The sequence below is a fragment of the Diabrotica undecimpunctata genome, chromosome 9 (assembly GCF_040954645.1).
Source record: "Diabrotica undecimpunctata isolate CICGRU chromosome 9, icDiaUnde3, whole genome shotgun sequence".
Taxonomy (NCBI): domain Eukaryota; kingdom Metazoa; phylum Arthropoda; class Insecta; order Coleoptera; family Chrysomelidae; genus Diabrotica; species Diabrotica undecimpunctata.
Window position 1 is genome coordinate 54,470,428 of NC_092811.1, and position 20,758 is coordinate 54,491,185.

Below are 20,758 nucleotides of genomic sequence, written 5' to 3' on the forward strand. Positions count from 1 at the left end.
GCTTTATACATTATGTAATTAGAAAAAAATGTAAGTACAGATCTTTTGTTTTAACGTATATCATTGACAATAAAATAAACAATTTTTTTTTCAAAAACGCCATTCAAACATTGATTAGCATCTTATATTGCTCCGAATGGCTTCACTATAGGAATTTAATGTTTTAGAAAACTACATATTCATATTTATGCACAGTATTATTGTTGTCTGATATAACGAGATCGCCTTATAACGAGGTAATTAGTCTGTCATTTCAGTTCTCGTTATACTGGGAGTCTACTGTATGTGTGAGAGTAACATGATAGGACGGTAGTTTTTTGTATTTGTTATGTCTCCTTGAAACTCTCCACAAAAAGGAAAAAAGCCGAAAACCTTGGATGACTCAAGAAATACTGTAAATCATGGAACAAAGAAGAAAATATAGAAACAAAAACCCAGATAAATACTGAGAAAAAAAATTAATTAAAATTAAAATTAAATTAATAACAACAAAATAAAAGAGGCTAAGGAAAAGTGGATGAGGGAAACATGCATCGAAGTGGAAAAATAGCAGAAAAAGCATGATCATTATAATTTACATAAAAAAGTGAAAGAATTATCTGGAAAATCACGAACAAATACACCTAACCGATTAATTGACAAAAACAATAAACCTATTAATAACCCAATTGAAATAAAACAAGTATGGATTAAATATATACTGAAGATCTTTTGAGATCTGGTGAGATACTTACAGAATGGCTGCTATCGACCTTTGTTCTGCTACCAAAAACCAAGAACCCCAAACACTGTAATGACTATAGATTAATCAGCTTAATATCACAACTATTCCAAACATTTTTAATGGTTATATATCATCATCATCATCACGTAGCGCTACAACCCTGGGTGGGTCTTGGCTGACTGTACAACTTTTTTCCAATTTGTTCGGTCTTCCATCAACCTAGGGTCAAATGGAATGGTTATATATATACAAGAATATTCAGAAAGTGCGAAGCGGATACGAGTAATAGACAGTTTGGCTTTCGTAATGGCTTCGGAACAGTAGAAGCTCTGTATAGTTTCATAACTCTTGCTTAAAAAATGTCGAGAAAACAAAAAGATCTTTTCGTCGCATTTATAGACTGTGGGAAAGCTTTCGACAAAATTAAACATAGCATTCTCATGGAATGTCTATTGGAACCAACAGGCTGTGGTAACAGTACATGGAAATAGCATGGATGCGCGACAGATAAGTTGCAGATGAAGTTACAGAACAGATCAAGATAAATGGTGAAAATATAAATAACATTCGTTATGTTGACGATACAGTTATTATCGCTGAAAGTAAAAAAGACCTGCAGACGCTACTAAACATAATTTGTAATACTAGGGAACAGTTTGGTTTAACAATAAACGTAAAGAAAACAAAAAGCCATGGTTATCAGTGAGAGGGGTAAAGTTATAACAAGGATCGAGATAAAAAATGAAGATATTCAACAAGTGGACAAAATGAAGAACTTGGGAGTCTGAATTACTGAAGATCTACATCCAAAATCATCAATTCGATCAAGAATATTTAAAAGTAACCAAAGTCTCAATCTGCAAATCAGATATTTTATGGTAAAATGTTATATTCACTCTATTCTTCTTTATGTCGCCGAAGCTTCGACTGTTAATGTTGTCTTGATGAAAGCTTTTGAGATGTGTGTTTTTATAAGAATTTTGAAACTACCATGGACCGATCATATTACGAACGAAATAGTGTTGCTCATAATGGGAAGGGACACAGAACTTTTGACCGCCGTTAAAAGAAGAAAGACAGCATCTTTGGGGCACATACTTAAAAATGAGAAATACGGGTGGTTGCAGCTGATTATAAAGGGTAAAATCGAAGGAAAAATGGGTCCTGGGAGACGATAAATATCCTGGCTGAAAAACATTCGCGACTGGATCGGGTTAAACACACAGACGCTCTTAAGAAAAGCAGAAGATAGAGACGAATTTGCAATGGTTATAGCCAACTTTCATTAGTGCAATCGGCACTAGAAGAAAAAGAGGTTTCCTTGCTTGTGTAATAAAACAATGATTGCATTGTTCCATTGAGAAGTGGTTTTTCCATAGTAGATGCATTCGGAACAAAGCTTGGCCAAAGTCTGGATAATTTTAGTTACACCTAGTTTGATCGCCTTGATCAGTACTCCGTCATCGCCAGAAAATTTGTTATTTTTCATTTCTTGTGCCGTTTTGACTTCGTAAGGTGTTATTTCTGGTAATAATTCTGATCCCCGGTTTGTGATTTTGGGTAAGGGCTGATCTTGCCTTTCATCGGTGCTCTCATAGATTTCGCGATAAAAGGATTCGAAAACCTCGAGGATTTCGGTTGTATCCGTACTAATGTTTCCATCTTTGTTTCATATTTTGTAAATATTTTTGTTCCCTATGTTGTTTGTATTTTGCCTCAAAACTTTTAAACTTTTCACAAGGAAACTAAATTCCTGTAGCTGGCTGTATACCATGTATCACAAAAAATTTATTTAAAAATCCTTTATAAAAGGTACATATTAAAACACCTTATCGGGCTACATCACAGAACGTTTCCAGAATGAATATTACATCATCAGTGTTATCCTAAAAGTTTAACCACTTTAATTAAAGCAAACATGAATTTTAAAATTTTGACCAAGGTTAATACAAAAATGTGGTTAATACTTACTGGATGTACACGTTTTGAGCCACTAAATACTTTGTTTCTGGTTAAAAAAAAAATGTCCAAAAATGTTTCGCAGATATCTGAAGCTTTTAAGACATAGGTGGGGGTTACTAGATGACGAATGGATGAAAAGGTACTCGTATTTTTAACTTGCGTTTTTTTAAACAATAATTTATGGTCACAATTTGATTTTTTGTCCATAAGTTTTTTCCCTTATATTTTAAATAAACAATATTTATATCATTTTTTTATATCAAGAATATCTTTATTTTCCTGTTTTTTCAATTAAAATTGAGAAATAATTTACGGAGATATTTGCAAAAATTAGCAGTTTTTTACCAGCTATCCAATAGTTATACGTACAAGTCTGTAGCTTGAAAAATATAGAAGTTATTACAATTGTTTATAAGTAAAAAACATACCCCTTTTTCAAACATTTATTTTGTAAATACTTTCGATGAAAACGTAATATGCATTTAACTTCTGAGATAGTTTAAGTCTTAAAGAATCCTATGAAATTTGCTAAATGTGTCTAGCATCATTCATAGGGCAAGTTCAATAGTTTAAATAATTAGCCTCAGGGATAAATAAATTAAATAAATTTTAAACTATTTGACCGATCGGGATTTGAAATTTCGCACAAATTTAAAAGACGGTAATTCCTCGATGTTCAAATATATTGTAGATGTATGTCAAAGTCGGTCATTATCAATCAGATTTGTATGACGTTGATCTTGGCGTTCCACAAGGATCAATACTGGGTCCTTTGTTATTTCTTTGTTATATCAATGATATGCCTAAATATATGAGAACGGAAAATATTTTTTTGTATGCTGATGACACGACTTTGGTGGCATCTGCAGAAAATGCTGAGGAATTGAGGTTAAAACTCAATACCTTAGCCCATGAGTTTACGTCTTGGTGCGAAAAAAACTCCTTAATAGTAAATTCGAGTAAAACAGTATGTATGCAATTTTATATAAAAACTCCAATAAAGGAAAATTTCTCTGTCAAAGTCGACAATGATTTTATCACTTTATCTGACATTACAAAGTTTTTAGGACTACATCTAAACAGTAATATGAGCTGGGAGGTACATATTAACCATGTATGTTCAAAAATGAATTCTGGATACTATGCTCTTTTGCAACTCAAATACGTATTTACAACGGAACAGATACTTAATGTTTATTACGCTGTAATATATTGTCATATAATATTGTTCTATGGGGCAGTGCAACAAATGTCTCGAAAGTTTTTATAGCCCAAAAGCGCATAATTCGCTTGATTTTTAATTTACCATATAGACATACGTGTAGAGAGCATTTTAGAAAATATCAAATACTCACTGTTCCCTCAATTTTTATATACAGAAGTATTCTGTATACAAAAGCTAATATTAATAGATTGAAATCAAATTCAGATGTACACAATTATCGTACCGGAAAAAAAGATTTCTTTAGGACTCCTAAACATTACACTTCTATGTTTGAAAAAAACCCTGATTATAGCGGCGTAAGGTTTTTTAATCAGCTCCCATCCAAATTAAAAAGTGAAGCAGATGATGATAGGGCATTTAAGAATAAATTGAAGACTTATCTCATCGAGTCATGTTTTTATAGTGTCTCGGAATTTATGTCTTAGATATGTTGTATATTGTCTCTATATTTATGTGTATGTTCATATTGTATAGTCTTTAACGTTTCTTTTTACTTTGACATGTCCCATATTATGTAAATAATCTGCAAGGATGAATAAAATTTTATTATTATTATTATTATTCCAGATTTAGCCATACGGCTCACACTCCCTCTAAGGGGAAAATTCACTCATCCCAGATACCTATGGTATCAAAAGGATTGAGCTCTGGTGGGACTCTTTCCATGTTATCGAGTCCTAGGTGACTTGGTATGTCGGTGTATCTCCCAAAAATTTTCGTACGCATCTGGACGTCGAAAGTAACACAGCTTTCTGCATAATCTTATATAGATGTTCGTTTAGACCCAGCTTTTTTATGTTTTCTAGGAGGCTCTTCGGGATGACTCCAGTGGTAGAAAGAATAATGGGTATCGTCTGGGTACTTTCCATTCTCCATTGTCTCCTGATTTGTATTTCTAGATCTCTGTACTTGGCGATCTTTTCGTTGTATTTAACACGTAAATTATTGGTGTTGGGTATCGCCACATCAATAAGTGTTGTTTGCCTAGTAATTTTATTAACTAGTATGAGATCGGGTCTATTATGGGCCACTGGTTGGTCTGTAAGCACAGTGCGGTCCCAGTATAGCTTGTAGTTGTCATTTTCAAGCATTCTATCAGGGACGTATTGATAATAAGGAAGATGGTCGGTTTGGAGAAGTCCCAGTTTGTCAGCTAGTTCTTGGTGGATAATCTTTCCTACTGAGTCATGGCGTTCTTTATAATCAGTACCGACAAATGCCTGGCAGCCACCGGTAAGATGTTGGATGGTTTCTTGGGCTTGGCATCCATATCGGCATTTGTCATTTTGGACTTGAGGATCTTTAACAATATATTTCAGGTAATTTTTAGTTGGAATAACCTGATCCTGAATGGCAAGTAGGAAACCCTCAGTCTCGGGAAACATCTTTCCTGATGTCAACCAATAGTTCGACGCTGTATTGTCGACATATTCTTGGCTGATCTCATTGAGATGTCGCCCATGCAGAGGTTTACTCATCCAGGTGCGCATTTTGTCTTGTTTAGTCAGGTGGTTTATGCGCCTTTCTTGTTCCCTCAGTTTAAGCGGCGTCGTATCATCTACTGCGCAAATTGCTCGGTGTAAAGTAGATGTCTCAGCCTGTACCTGAAAATAAGTTCTTAAATTAGCAATTTGTTTATCCAATTGCTCACCTATATCCATAAGTCCTCTTCCCCCTTGATACCGCGGTAATGTTGTTCTCTCTACTGCACTGCGTGGGTGATGTTTTTGCGCCTTTGTGAGAAGTGTTCTTACTTTCCGCTGAAGACCCTCTATATCTGTTTTTGACCACTTTATAATACCAAATGAGTAGCTCAGCGCGGAACAGGCGTACGTATTTAATGCCTTAAACAAATTTTTACTATTAAGATATGACCGATTTAGTTGTCTTACTCTTCGTACGAACTCCGAAGTTAGTTCAGTTTTCATTTGTTTATGGTCAATTTTCCGCGCTTGTTTTACTCCGAGATATTTGTACATATCATTTTCACCCATTGCCTCGATGTTTTGGCCATCTTGCATATCGAAACCTCCGGGCTGAATCTTTCCTCTGACTATATTTAGTATACGGCACTTGTCTAGTCCAAAATTCATACTGATATCATTTGAGAAATTTTCTACAGTTTTTAGCATCTCATCTAGGTGGTTTCGAGTGGAAGCCATTAATTTTAAATCATCCATATACAACAGATGATTAAGCTTCGCTACAACAGTGTTGTTATTTTTGATGCTAAAACCTGAGTCAGTAGAGTTCAGCAGCTGAGATAGTGGGTTCATTGCTAGGCAGAACCAAAGTGGACTCAACGAGTCCCCCTGGAAAAGCCCCCGGTTAATAGGGATATTTTCAGTTTCGATATTAATTTCACCCGGTATTTGAAGGTGAATTTTAGTCTTCCACTCTGCCATTATATTCTTCAAAAAGGTCACGAGATTATCATCGACTTTATATATTTTCAATATATCTATAAGCCATTCATGCGGCACTGAATCAAAAGCCTTCTTGTAGTCAATGAAGGCAGTAAAAAGGTTTCTTTTTTTGGTGTATGCCTGGTTAGAAATGACTGAGTCGATAATAAGTTGTTCTTTGCAGCCCATGGAGCCCTTAGCGCATCTTTCTGTTGAGGCTCTATGATATTGTTCAGAGCACAATGTTGGTAGATACGCCGGGCCACACAGGATGTGACCAATTTGTACAAAGTTGGAAGACAAGTAATTGGGCGGTACTTTGCTGGATCTTGGGTATTACTTTGATCCTTCGGTATTAGATAAGTGGTTCCCTGAGTAAGAAATGATGGTATTTCCTGTGAATTAGAAATAATATTATTAATAAATACTGTTAAAAGCTCATGAACACTCCAAAACTTCTTTAGCCAGAAGTTTTGAACTCCGTCTGGTCCAGGAGATTTCCAGTTATGAAGCTCTTTGATAATGTTCGAGACTTCTTCAGTGGTGAAAGGTTCATAAGGAATATTACTGTAGTGTTGACAGTTGTTCGTCGTTTGTTCAATCCATCCAGCATTGTTATTATGAGTAGCTGGCGTCGAAAGTTGGTTTCCCCAAAACTCATGAATTTCTTCTTGGCTTGGGTAGGATTTATTATTTGCATTTTCTACAGTGGAATTAAGTTTCCTATAGAAAGCCTTCTCTGCTTGCTCAAAAAGTATGTTGTCGCATTTCCGGTGGTTACTAACCTTGTACCTCCTCAGGCGGCCTGAGTAAACAGATAGTTTTTGTTTTAATGTGTCCAGGCATTGTTGAGGTGTGTTGTTTTCTGGATCATGTCGTGAGTGTCTTAGAGTGTTAAACAATATTTCTTCAGCTCTTTTGATGATTTTTCTACTTCTTACTCCTCTTATGTATTCTGTTATTTGTCCAATGTCCCTACGCAGTAATTCAATCTTCCCCAGCAGTCGTTTTTCCCAGGGTGCTATTCTGTTACCAGTCCTTCCGATGTTGGTACCCCGTCGTGTTCTGATCTTAATGCCCATAACATTAGCAATTGCTGTTGCTGCACAGTAAATCAGCATATGCAAATATTCTAATGTGTGGGCTTCTGTGATATAATTGGGTAGGACTTCAATATTCACAATTTGTAACAGCGCTCCTAGTTTCTTAGAAGAGTTTATTTTTGGTAGCGGTGGTCTGCTAAGTGGGTTTGTTCCACTAAACTCTTGTACAGCGCGTGCCATCTCGTTTACAAGACTATCGTGCAACTCGTTATTGTCCTGCTGTGTATTATTAGGTTGAGTTTCTTGTACGAGAAGCTCAGGAATCTGCTCGTTGGGGACTTCATTAGGGACTTGGTCTGCAACTTGCTCTTGGTTATGGATCTCCTGTTCAATTTCGCTTCTGATAATATCGCGTCTAGTCTCTGGGATAAGATTGTTTCTTAAAATTACCCGGTATTGGTCTGCTACTCTTTGTTCAGATACTTGAATTTCTGGGTATTCCCTGCAAAATTCGGCATACAGTTGTTGTCGATAGCCGATCGTTTCTTGACCGAGGTTTGTCACCTTATAATAAAAGCTCAAAATATTTTCGTTTATGGACACAGTCCATTTCATGCGCTGCCTCGGTCGTCCCGCTTGAGTGAGCGCCGGCTGATGTTCCAGCGCAGCACCTTCAGCGGGTGGAGCTCTTGTTGTTGTTTGGCTCATTTGTGGTTCTTCTTGTTGTTGGGCTGTAGCTGATTGTATGACAGGGGCCCGCCTCCTCAACACCCTGCCACCGACGTCCCGCATGCTGTCACGTCCAGCGCCGGCTCCAGACGTGCCCTGGCGATCCCCAGGCAGCGACCCTAAACATAAATCATTAATCTCCATTTTCATGGGTGTGCATTTTATACCTACTGCCAGGTGTCAGTTTTTGTTCCACGGCAGGTATCCCTGCTACCCTCTGAGTATCGGTTCTAAGAATACCCAGAGAGCATCCCCCATTCGCAGGGGGCCGCGCCTGATAGAAGAACTGACAAAAACTCCCACAGGTTATTATTATTATTATCCAGATTTAGCCATACGGCTCACACTCCCTCTAAGGGGAAAATTCACTCATCCCAGATACCTACGGTATCAAAAGGATTGAGCTCTGGTGGGACTCTTTCCATGTTATCGAGTCCTAGGTGACTTGGTATGTCGGTGTATCTCCCAAAAATTTTCGTACGCATCTGGACGTCAAAAGTAACACAGCTTTCTGCATAATCTTATATAGATGTTCGTTTAGACCCAGCTTTTTTATGTTTTCTAGGAGGCTCTTCGGGATGACTCCAGTGGTAGAAAGAATAATGGGTATCGTCTGGGTACTTTCCATTCTCCATTGTCTCCTGATTTGTATTTCTAGATCTCTGTACTTGGCGATCTTTTCGTTGTATTTAACACGTAAATTTTATTACGTTTTCCTAGTAATTTTATTAACTAGTATGAGATCGGGTCTATTATGGGCCACTGGTTGGTCTGTAAGCACAGTGCGGTCCCAGTATAGCTTGTAGTTGTCATTTTCAAGCATTCTATCAGGGACGTATTGATAATAAGGAAGATGGTCGGTTTGGAGAAGTCCCAGTTTGTCAGCTAGTTCTTGGTGGATAATCTTTCCTACTGAGTCATGGCGTTCTTTATAATCAGTACCGACAAATGCCTGGCAGCCACCGGTAAGATGTTGGATGGTTTCTTGGGCTTGGCATCCATATCGGCATTTGTCATTTTGGACTTGGGGATCTTTAACAATATATTTCAGGTAATTTTTAGTTGGAATAACCTGATCCTGAATGGCAAGTAGGAAACCCTCAGTCTCGGGAAACATCTTTCCTGATGTCAACCAATAGTTCGACGCTGTATTGTCGACATATTCTTGGCTGATCTCATTGAGATGTCGCCCATGCAGAGGTTTACTCATCCAGGTGCGCATTTTGTCTTGTTTAGTCAGGTGGTTTATGCGCATTTCTTGTTCCCTCAGTTTAAGCGGCGTCGTATCATCTACTGCGCAAATTGCTCGATGTAAAGTAGATGTCTCAGCCTGTACCTGAAAATAAGTTCTTAAATTAGCAATTTGTTTATCCAATTGCTCACCTATATCCATAAGTCCTCTTCCCCCTTGATACCGCGGTAATGTTGTTCTCTCTACTGCACTGCGTGGGTGATGTTTTTGCGCCTTTGTGAGAAGTGTTCTTACTTTCCGCTGAAGATCCTCTATATCTGTTTTTGACCACTTTATAATACCAAATGAGTAGCTCAGCGCGGAACAGGCGTACGTATTTAATGCCTTAAACAAATTTTTACTATTAAGATATGACCGATTTAGTTGTCTTACTCTTCGTACGAACTCCGAAGTTAGTTCAGTTTTCATTTGTTTATGGTCAATTTTCCGCGCTTGTTTTACTCCGAGATATTTGTACATATCATTTTCACCCATTGCCTCGATGTTTTGGCCATCTTGCATATCGAAACCTCCGGGCTGAATCTTTCCTCTGACTATATTTAGTATACGGCACTTGTCTAGTCCAAAATTCATACTGATATCATTTGAGAAATTTTCTACAGTTTTTAGCATCTCATCTAGGTGGTTTCGAGTGGAAGCCATTAATTTTAAATCATCCATATACAACAGATGATTAAGCTTCGCTACAACAGTGTTGTTATTTTTGATGCTAAAACCTGAGTCAGTAGAGTTCAGCAGCTGAGATAGTGGGTTCATTGCTAGGCAGAACCAAAGTGGACTCAACGAGTCCCCCTGGAAAAGCCCCCGGTTAATAGGAATATTTTCAGTTTCGATATTAATTTCACCCGGTATTTGAAGGTGAATTTTAGTCTTCCACTCTGCCATTATATTCTTCAAAAAGGTCACGAGATTATCATCGACTTTATATATTCTTAATATATCTACCAGCCATTCATGCGGCACTGAATCAAAAGCCTTCTTGTAGTCAATGAAGGCAGTAAACAGGTTTCTTTTTTTGGTGTATGCCTGGTTAGAAATGACTGAGTCGATAATAAGTTGTTCTTTGCAGCCCATGGAGCCCTTAGCGCATCCTTTCTGTTGAGGCTCTATGATATTGTTCAGAGCACAATGTTGGTAGATACGCCGGGCCACACAGGATGTGACCAATTTGTACAAAGTTGGAAGACAAGTAATTGGGCGGTACTTTGCTGGATCTTGGGTATTACTTTGATCCTTCGGTATTAGATAAGTGGTTCCCTGAGTAAGAAATGATGGTATTTCCTGTGAATTAGAAATAATATTATTAATAAATACTGTTAAAAGCTCATGAACACTCCAAAACTTCTTTAGCCAGAAGTTTTGAACTGCGTCTGGTCCAGGAGATTTCCAGTTATGAAGCTCTTTGATAATGTTCGAGACTTCTTCAGTGGTGAAAGGTTCATAAGGAATATTACTGTAGTGTTGACAGTTGTTCGTCGTTTGTTCAATCCATTCAGCATTGTTATTATGAGTAGCTGGCGTCGAAAGTTGGTTTCCCCAAAACTCATGAATTTCTTCTTGGCTTGGGTAGGATTTATTATTTGCATTTTCTACAGTGGAATTAAGTTTCCTATAGAAAGCCTTCTCTGCTTGCTCAAAAAGTATGTTGTCGCATTTCCGGTGGTTACTAACCTTGTACCTCCTCAGGCGGCCTGAGTAAACAGATAGTTTTTGTTTTAATGTGTCCAGGCATTGTTGAGGTGTGTTGTTTTCTGGATCATGTCGTGAGTGTCTTAGAGTGTTAAACAATATTTCTTCAGCTCTTTTGATGATTTTTCTACTTCTTACTCCTCTTATGTATTCTGTTATTTGTCCAATGTCCCTACGCAGTAATTCAATCTTCCCCAGCAGTCGTTTTTATTATTATTATTATTATTATTATTATTATTATTATTATTATTAAAACATTTTATTTTGTTAATAAAAAATTTAATAAAATTTATAAATTAGTGCAAAAAACTGCTTTTTTGCAAATATCTCCGTAAATTATTTATAAATTTTAATTGAAAAAACGGGAAAATAAAGATATTCTTGATATAAAAAAATGATATTAATATTGTTTATTTAAAATATAAGGGAAAAATCTTATGGACAAAAAATAAAATTGTGACCATAAATTATTGTTTAAAAAAAAGCAAGTTAAAAATACGAGTACCTTTTCATCTATTCGTCATCTAGTAACCCCCACCTATGTCTTAAAAGCTTCAGATATCTTCGAAAAATTTTGCCGTGAGATCGATGATTTTTGCATAACCAGACTGGGCGAATAGGACACTTGAATCAAAAGATTTTTACCTCCGAGCTGATACAAATTTTATTGAACATTGATTTTGCGTGCGTAACTGACATTCAAAATCGACGGTCGCTTCAAGAGTTGTTTGTGAGAACGGTTCATTCTACAAAAAAATTGGGGGAAGCCCAGGGGTAAAAGTGGTAAACTTTTTTGCATCTTTTTTGGCGTCCCAAAATTAATATTCTCGGCAAAGTTCAGTGGCATTTTCGTCTCTGACGACTGAAGTATTGTGAAAATTTCGTCTGGCATATTGAATCCGCCATATCTAATTTTTCAAAGTTAATTCTAGACTCGTGGTGAGCGAAAACGTTTTTGTAAACAACTGTTTGATTTTATGATTGAGGGAAAAATGTCATTTTTTAACGTTTTTTGATGTTAGAAATTAATGATACTTCCTTGTAATGGTGGAGGTGCATTAACCGAGGGGATATTGTTTTTCTGCTTTATAAAAGCTTTTTTCGTGAAAATAATATTTTTAATGAGATATTTTTATTTTTTTATGATTTTTGTAAACCACAAGATGGCGTTAAAATTTAGAGTCCGCGATGAAGATTTTTGTACCTGGTAATTTTTTTTCACAAAAATAAAATGAGGAATTTGTAAAACAATTATAATATTAAATTTTTTTCGGGTGCTTTTAGGATACCCTCCCAAGAAAGTATGGATACTCAAAGTGAAAACGATTCCGCAGTAACAGCAAAATTCACTCACATCCTTCAAAAGGACGCCTTCCTTGTATTCAGGGCTTTGTGTAAATTGTCCATGAAACCTCTACCTGAAGGAACGCCGGATCCAAAATCTCATGAACTTCGGTCTAAAATTTTATCCCTGCAACTACTACTGTCAATTCTTCAGAACGCCGGTCCAGTATTTAGATCTAATGATATGTTCATCACAGCGATTAAGCAGTATTTGTGTGTAGCTTTATCCAAAAACGGAGTCAGTTCCATACCAAAGGTATTCGAACTTTCGCTCGCCATTTTCTTGGCGCTCTTATCGAATTTTAAACTTCATCTCAAGATGCAGATCGAGGTATTCTTTAAGGAAATATTCTTAAATATCTTGGAGACTTCAAATTCTTCCTTTGAGCACAAGGTAAGATTATTTTAATATATATTTTAGTAAATGTATGTTTGTTCATAGATGTTATTGACACTGGACTAATGATTTTACAATAAATAAATGATAACTAAATGCAACGATAAATGATATAAATTAATGCAACATAGTAAAATAGTATTAACACGTTAACTACCGATCTATTCTGTAAGTAATAAAGTAAGGATTTTTAAACTAATTGCACATATAGAGATAACGACATTGCTTTGTTGACCATAGGAATTAAGATTTATTGCAATCCCATCTCTAAAGTATATTTATTATAATGCTTTAAAACTAATTTTTTGGTTATTTTTTAGCCTTAATAGTAATACAAATAAATAAGTAAGTAAATAAGTAATATGCTTTATTGTCACTGAAAATTGTACAACTTTTATGGACCAAGCTTATAACAATAAGACAAGAAAGAAGAAAAAATCAAAATAAGAATCGTTAGTACTTTTAAATAAAAAAAAACAATAAAATTCTTCCAAACTTAAACATAAACAATACTACCTAATTAAGAACCTACAAACTTCGTAAAATGTACTTAACAAAAAATAAAAATTAGGAAAGCAGATTAATGAATTGAGGGCTCAAATATTCCATCTCCTTGTATTAACCAGTAACCAAATCTGTCATATAGATTTCCCCTTATATTTTGGAGTAGGGCTAGTGTAATGCTTGCAGTGAAATGAAGTATTTTTGTCCTTAATTCGACTAGGTTTGTGGCCCTTTCAAACTGATGCCTATAAATGTTTTCTTTGGAAAAAAACCCAAAAAAAGAAATCGTTAGGCGCTAAGTCACAAGATCTAGCGGGCCATTTAATTGTACCACGTGTACTTATCATTCGATCAGGAAACGTTTGATTGAGGAAGTCAGTAGTTGCTCTAGAGTTGTGAGCCGAATGCCCATCCTGTTGGAAATAAACCTCCTGAAAATTAACGGGAAGGTGTCGAACTGCCGGAATGATCTCATTCTGTAAAAGTTGTAAATATTTGGGCCCGTTTAGGTTTCCATTGATAAAAAATGGACCGACAATATCGTCGCCTAACATCCCAGTCCAAACATTTAACTTTTGCGGATGCTGCGTTCGCACTTCAACACTGAGGTGCTTATTTTTTCGAGAATAATACCTTGCAACGAATGGATTGTGTTTTTTATGTAATGCAAATGAAGATTCGTCAGAAAATAAAATATGGTTTAAAAAGTTTCATTTTCATTCTGTTTATCTAACATAAATTCACAAAACTCCATCCGCCTAAAGTTCTCTTCCGGAAACAGTTCTTGTGTTGGTTGTGTCTTAAAACAGTGATACCCATTCCTTTTGAGAACTCGCTGGACCGTTCAAGCATTCACGTTAACTTCCCTAGCAATTTGTACACTATTGCAGGGTTCACTAGCTTTCACAAAAGCACAAATATCAATATTCCTGTTTTGACGCTCCTCATCGACAGGTCTAACACGTGGTTCATTACCTTCATGACACTTTTTACAACTGTTTACACATCCCGAAGTTTGAAAATGCTTGATGGTATTTTTAACTGTTGTAACACTTGGTGGGGTCTACTTTCGAAGGCCAATAAATGAATAAATCAATTACTTCGCGTATCGAATGACCCTGAAAATACCATGTTACAAGTTGCACTTTTTTTTGGATGGTATACAACGTAATAGGCATTTTATTAATTATTTGTTTATTCTTTCAGAACTTCGTTTGAAATTTTTAATGTTAATGTGACAATTACGACAATTCGTACCTACTGTGAAATGAATATAGAGGTGGAAACGTGACGTAACATCTCACAGCGATTGCCATTGTGTTGTATGGTCAACAAAACAATATCGTGATCTGTATACGAGGATTAGTGGTGAACGCACCAGAGCGTCAGTGGCGTTCAGCTCGAGTATTTGTATACATACGCCGTATGGCACTTTGGTGCGTTTTGTAAATAATACTGATAAAAATCAGTTTTGTGCAATATACTAAAAATAAATGAATTGTACAAACTAAAAAGGAACATTTATTTATTTGAAACTAGTATAAAACAAATCAAGAAATATAAAATAACATAAAACATCCTGACTGGTTTTGCATTCGTAATTTGTATCTTTACGGATACCTCATTCGCCGTTAGTTTTACAGCGGTTTACCAACTTTTCCCTTTATAGGCCAGGGAAATAAGCAAAAAAGTACCCTGTTTGTGACACTAAACCGGCCAGGCAAACGATAGTTCTTTTGAATAGTATGGACCTCTGTAAAAAACCTATATGTTACCTGCAGTCGATTTTTTGGACTTATTAGTTATTAACAAATTAACAGTGTTTACAGTAGACGATTCGTTGCTTCCAATTATCGGTTTGTATTTGTTTTCTTTTTTCGGTTGGGTATTCCAAAATGAGTGTCCTGTTTTTAGATTGTTTTATTTTCTTTTCGTTTATCACTCATGTATTAATGAAGTAGACTTGTGTTTTTGTTTAATGACATTTTAATGAGTTCTTGACTGGTAGAACCTGAGTTGGTCGGGCCTGCTTTATTTACAGTTTTTTCGCTAGATGAAGTTGGAATGGGCATGGCTGAATTTTTATTATATTTATCTTTTAATAAAGAAATTAAATCTTGTTACTCTTCTTTACGTTTTTCTAGATGGAATAATAGTTTACTTACTGCTGCAAGTTCACTTTTTATATTAGTAAGTTCCTTGTTGGTCTTTATACACTGTTCACACACAATAACGTCTAGGTTATGTTCGACATTGAATGCTTTAATACCTTTTTGCACTGTTTGTGTTAATTTATTAACGTAATCTGATAACTGAGGATTAGAACCGGACAGTGGTAACTTTAAATTCACTAATATGTCAAGTAATTCCTGCTTTTTTAGCTTATTTAGTTCCGCTGTTTAAACCGCGACTTGACTATCGGACGCCATCTTGGAAATTCGAAAGTTGAAGATGAGGGTTCTGACTCTATTGCCAAATCTTTCCGCTAACCTATCAAAGGACAATTGCCAAACGAAACAACTATTAATTCATTAATGTTTTATATAAGGTATAAAATTGCAGAATCCGTAAAATAATATAATAAAAATGTACATTTTAAAAGCTTTATCTCTTTGTATTTGAAGCTTACAACATATACATTATAAGGACATGGCAACACTGCCAATGTAATATTTCGTTCTGTGAAACTTAATTGACAGCTAATTTGATTTTCTGTAAAGAAACTTTCAATTGTAACTTTTTCTTTATCATTTGGCTATTTTATAATCTCAATAGATAAATTACTTAAAAAAAAATCGGTTGCCTGTAAAGTCGGTTTTACGGGCGAAGATTTTACGTGACAACGTCTTTTTCTCGGTAGAATATTTATTGATATGAATATTATTAAATTGCACAATAGGAACAAGGAATTGAATGAAAATAAGAATTGCACAAATTTTAACTATAAAAATATATTTTGTTTACTAAAACATTGTACATGTAAACTTACACTTAACTAATTTCTATTTGAGTGATTTTGTTGAGGATAGGACGATGATAGGAGAAATATGAAATGAAAGGAAGTGTTTCTGCTGTAATGTGTCTTGAACGCCAAGAACGCTCGAGACAGACAGAGACACAAGCACGGAAGCACGCACCGATTCAACGCGCCTAATTCTCTAGTGCTGCGCGCCCAGCGGACCGATCATGTTTGAGTGGGAGAGAGACGCAAGGCATTCGCCGGTCCGGCGGGCCTCTCTCTCGTTCGGTGACTCACTGTAACAGACGTGAGCGGGCGTTACACTTTTTCATGAATGACTCCGAGCCACAACCTAATTTAAGACGTTGTCACGTCAAAAATATGTCATTCATTTAACAATTTTATGTAGTCTGCTTAGGCTTACATTAAATCTGTCTGCTACATCTCTATAAGAAGTCGCTTCTGTCCACAAAACCACAAAAATATGAGGACATATTCTGAAGAATCTAATTTTCCAAACTCTCCATCTTGTCTGAAGTAATACGGCGAACTTCTGGAACGAATACCAATTTCAGAAGCAACGTGTCGTCTCACACGATAATGTTCTATAAATAATTCCTCACTATATAGCGGAACAGTGTCTTCCAAATAATTTTCGTTTTTAGTTCTTTTATTTCTATGAAACCAAAGTTGCAATTCTTCAACATTGATTGAAGTAAACATTTCACGTTCTTCATGATTTATTTCGCTTAACTCACTGGAATCTGAGATTTAATGTTTTTTACAATTATAATTACTGATAATTGTGATATATACCAAATAAATAAATCAAAAATAAGGTTATGTATGTTATATTCTGTTGTTATCGTTTATTCCCATTTATGACATTTTGGATCTGCGCCTATCTCAAACTATGAATTCATGAAACAGTACGGAACTTTTCGGACCGTTGACAACCGTCAGCGCAGTGCAAATTCTGTTACTATGAACACTAAATCATCGACTGCAAACCTTCCGAAACTTCACTACGAATACAATATTTTATTTACACATGCGTCCGATGGTTGCCAACGGTTTCCAACCGCTCAGCGAACAAACCTATCATAAACTTTTTTGCCGACGGGCACTTAACCTAATACAATAAACAATAAAATCTAAACACTAAAGTTTTTATTTTCTGTACAGTGGATGGTGATCCAAGCTCTGACCCGCATCTGCGGCGACGCCCAAAGCGTCGTCGACATCTACGTAAACTACGACTGTGATCTATCGGCCGCCAATCTCTTTGAACGGCTTGTGAACGACTTGTTCAAAGTAGCTCAAGGCCGCCATTCCTTAGAACTAGGTGCGTCTCCAAATCAAGAACGAGCAATGAAACTACGTGGATTGGAATGTTTAGTATCCATATTAAAGTGCATGGTGGAGTGGAGCAAGGACTTGTATGTGAATCCCAATTTGCAATCTACCGTAGGACCACGGGAAACTAGAGAAAACGATAACGTATCTATTAAATCCCACGGTGGATCTTCGAATAGCTTACATTCGAGTGAGAGTGGGAGTAACAAGGAGAATCTAGATTCGCCTGAGCAGTTAGAGGTGCTGAAACAGCAGAAGGAGGTGAGTAAATTGTCTTTATTATATATATATATATATATATATATATATATATATATATATATATATATATATATATATATATATATATATATATGGATATATGTATATACGATCAATCTTAACAAATTAACTTTTTAAAGGATGAATGATTAAAAGTAAATTTGGTATGATTCCAAAGAAAAAAATTAAAAATCCATCCATTTTATAAGCCCGTCCGAGATGTTGGTGTTTTTTGTCTATTAGTCCACATAGTTCTATTTCTTCATTTATGTTTGCGTGGTGTTATTTTAGCTTATAATGTGGCCTAATAATATTTTGAAATATCGTGTGATAATTAAATACTCGATAAACTGCCCCACATTGAAAATGCTACAGCCAGTAAATATGAAAATATCTTAATATTTTTTGGTAATGAACTTATGCATTAAACGATTAAAATTTCATAACAATCTCAAAAGTAATCTTTTTATTAAAAAAATCACTGTTTATTAATACTACTGCTTGAAAGTTTGACCTTTAGATAGATAGATAGATTCAATGAAGTGGCTTTTGGCCTATTCCACTGCGACCTTTTCAGATCTATTGTGGTCATCTAGCATTAAATTACATTATCTATTCCGACCCTTGTCAAAGGTGTAATAACTTCAAGACTGAACCTTCCATGTAGCCCTTTGCCGGTGGCTTTTCTTCGCTTAATGTAAAGAACCGCGCATTTGCCAGGCTGTCACACTGACATAAAATGTGCTCTGCTGCTTCTTCTTCTAGATGACAAAATATGCATACGTCATTATCTGCCTACTCTATTAGCTTTAACTGCCTATTCAGCTTACAGCGCCCTTACTTAGCAGACTTACACTAGTACTCACGCTACCTAAACTTGCTACGGTCTCCTAGTTTCTAGCCATAAAACACTGAAAACTTTTGACTTCAACACTTTCACAAAATTTATTTTAAATTATTATCACTACAGCTGTTTCGGCCAGAGTGCCTTTCTCAAGTGATTTATTTTTCGTATGTATTTACAGTTTATTGTATTTAACTGAATAAGTTGAGGAGGAGCGAACTGTTTGTCTCAAGGTGGTCATTCAGAATTATGTCCGTATTTTTTAATTTGTTGATTTTCATAGATTCTAATAAAGATAGCTTAAGGCCTTTATTTTGAATGTGAAGAATTTTAAATTCGTCGTTAAAAGAATGATTATGGTCTAGAACGTGAAGTGCGTATGTAGAATATGTTTTTCTATTATTGAAAGCTTTTTTATGTTCTGCTATACGTTTGTTAAAAGTTCTACCAGTTTGATCGATGTAAGTTTTTGGACAGTCGCCACATTTAAGTTTGTATACACCACTGTGTAATTGCTTTTTCTTTTGGCTCTTGTTGCTCTTAACATACTTACCTAAGTTATCGTTTGTTCTAAAAGCTGGTGTTATTCCTTTTTTGTTTATGTGTTTGGCGATTTTTGTTGATATCTTGCCCGTATATGTAATCGAGCAGAAGTTACTGGGTTTTTCTTTGGTGATGGAAATATTTACTTCAGGTCTTTCTTATGTAATTTTTAATTTAAAATTTTAAGTAGCCATCGATCTCGCAAGAAGACTTACTTGGACAAACGTCATCTTCTCAGACATAACTAGCCCTATAAATTTTTTACAATGGAACTGCCGCTCAGCAGTTTCTAATAAACAAAATTTAGAAGCCTTACTTATTCAAAAAAATGTGTATGTGGCCATGTTATCAGAATCATGGTTTAAACCAGGAAAATTCTATAACTTCGCTGGTTATAATTGCTTTAGATCTGATCGCCCAGATGGCTATGGAGGTACAGCAATTTTAATTAATGATAAAATAATTGCAGAAGAAATAAATTTATTAGATAACTATAATTTTACTTACACATGCATGGCTGTTAAACTTTCTTGTATCAATAAACCTATACATATAATATCCATATACAAAGAACCACGTATTAGAGTAACAGTTGAAGAATGGATCCATTTTTTTCAACACATTCCTCCGCCATTCATCATTGGAGGGGACTTCAACGCTCACAATATGGCATGGGGATGCGAAACTAATGATACTCACGGTAAAGTTTTATTAGAGGCGATAGAACAATGTAATCTAATATACTTAAATGATGTTTCTCCAACTCTTGCACTGAGTTCCAGTCAATCAGCAATCGACATAACAATTTGCACCCAGGACATTATATCTAAATTAACTTGGTCTGTTATTCAAGATCCACATGGTTCTGACCATCTACCCTTGACCATCTCCTTAGAAAATTCCAAACAAGCAACACCACCTGGTAACAATACACAAAAAAGATGGAATCTAAATAAAGCAAATTGGAATCTGTATTCATCCAACTTTTCTTCAGAAATACTTCCTCAAACTTATGAGGAATTAGTTAATGAAATAAACAGATGCGCATCCATTGCTATTCCAAAAGTATCAAAAAATAAAAAATATCCTACAGAAAAGATTCCGAAACCATGGTGGGATAATAACTGCGAAACAGCTGCAAATAACCATAAAACAGCATATATACGTTATAAAACTAATCCCAATATTCATAATTTAATTGAATATAAAAAATTGAATGCATTAGCAAATAAAATGTTTAAAATTAGAAAAAAACAAAGTTGCATAAACTACAGCGAAAGCCTTAACTCCCACAGTCAAATCAGCGACGTCTGGCAGAAAGTACATCGCTGCAAAAACCGAAAGCAGTCCAATAAACTTACGATAAACTACGAAGCTGCATGGATAGAAGATTTCCACTTTAAAATTTCACCTCCTTGGGTACCAAATCAAATAAACGAAGCTACAGTCACCGTTTCCAGAGAATACTCCAATCTAGAAAAACCATTTGAATTGTGGGAATTAAATTATGGACTCAAACAA

At 35.6% G+C, this 20,758-nt stretch overlaps 1 protein-coding gene across 3 annotated transcripts in view; it reads left to right on the forward strand.

The window, feature by feature from the left end:
* Positions 1–20,758, forward strand: part of Sec71 (ADP ribosylation factor guanine nucleotide exchange factor Sec71) — a 174,557-nt gene that overhangs the window by 36,465 nt on the left and 117,334 nt on the right. For all 3 annotated transcript variants that reach the window (XM_072543518.1, XM_072543516.1, XM_072543517.1), the window contains exons 5-6: positions 12,314–12,767; positions 17,419–17,850. In XM_072543518.1, the coding sequence (XP_072399619.1) occupies positions 12,314–12,767; positions 17,419–17,850 (886 nt within the window). The remainder of the gene's footprint in view (positions 1–12,313; positions 12,768–17,418; positions 17,851–20,758) is intronic.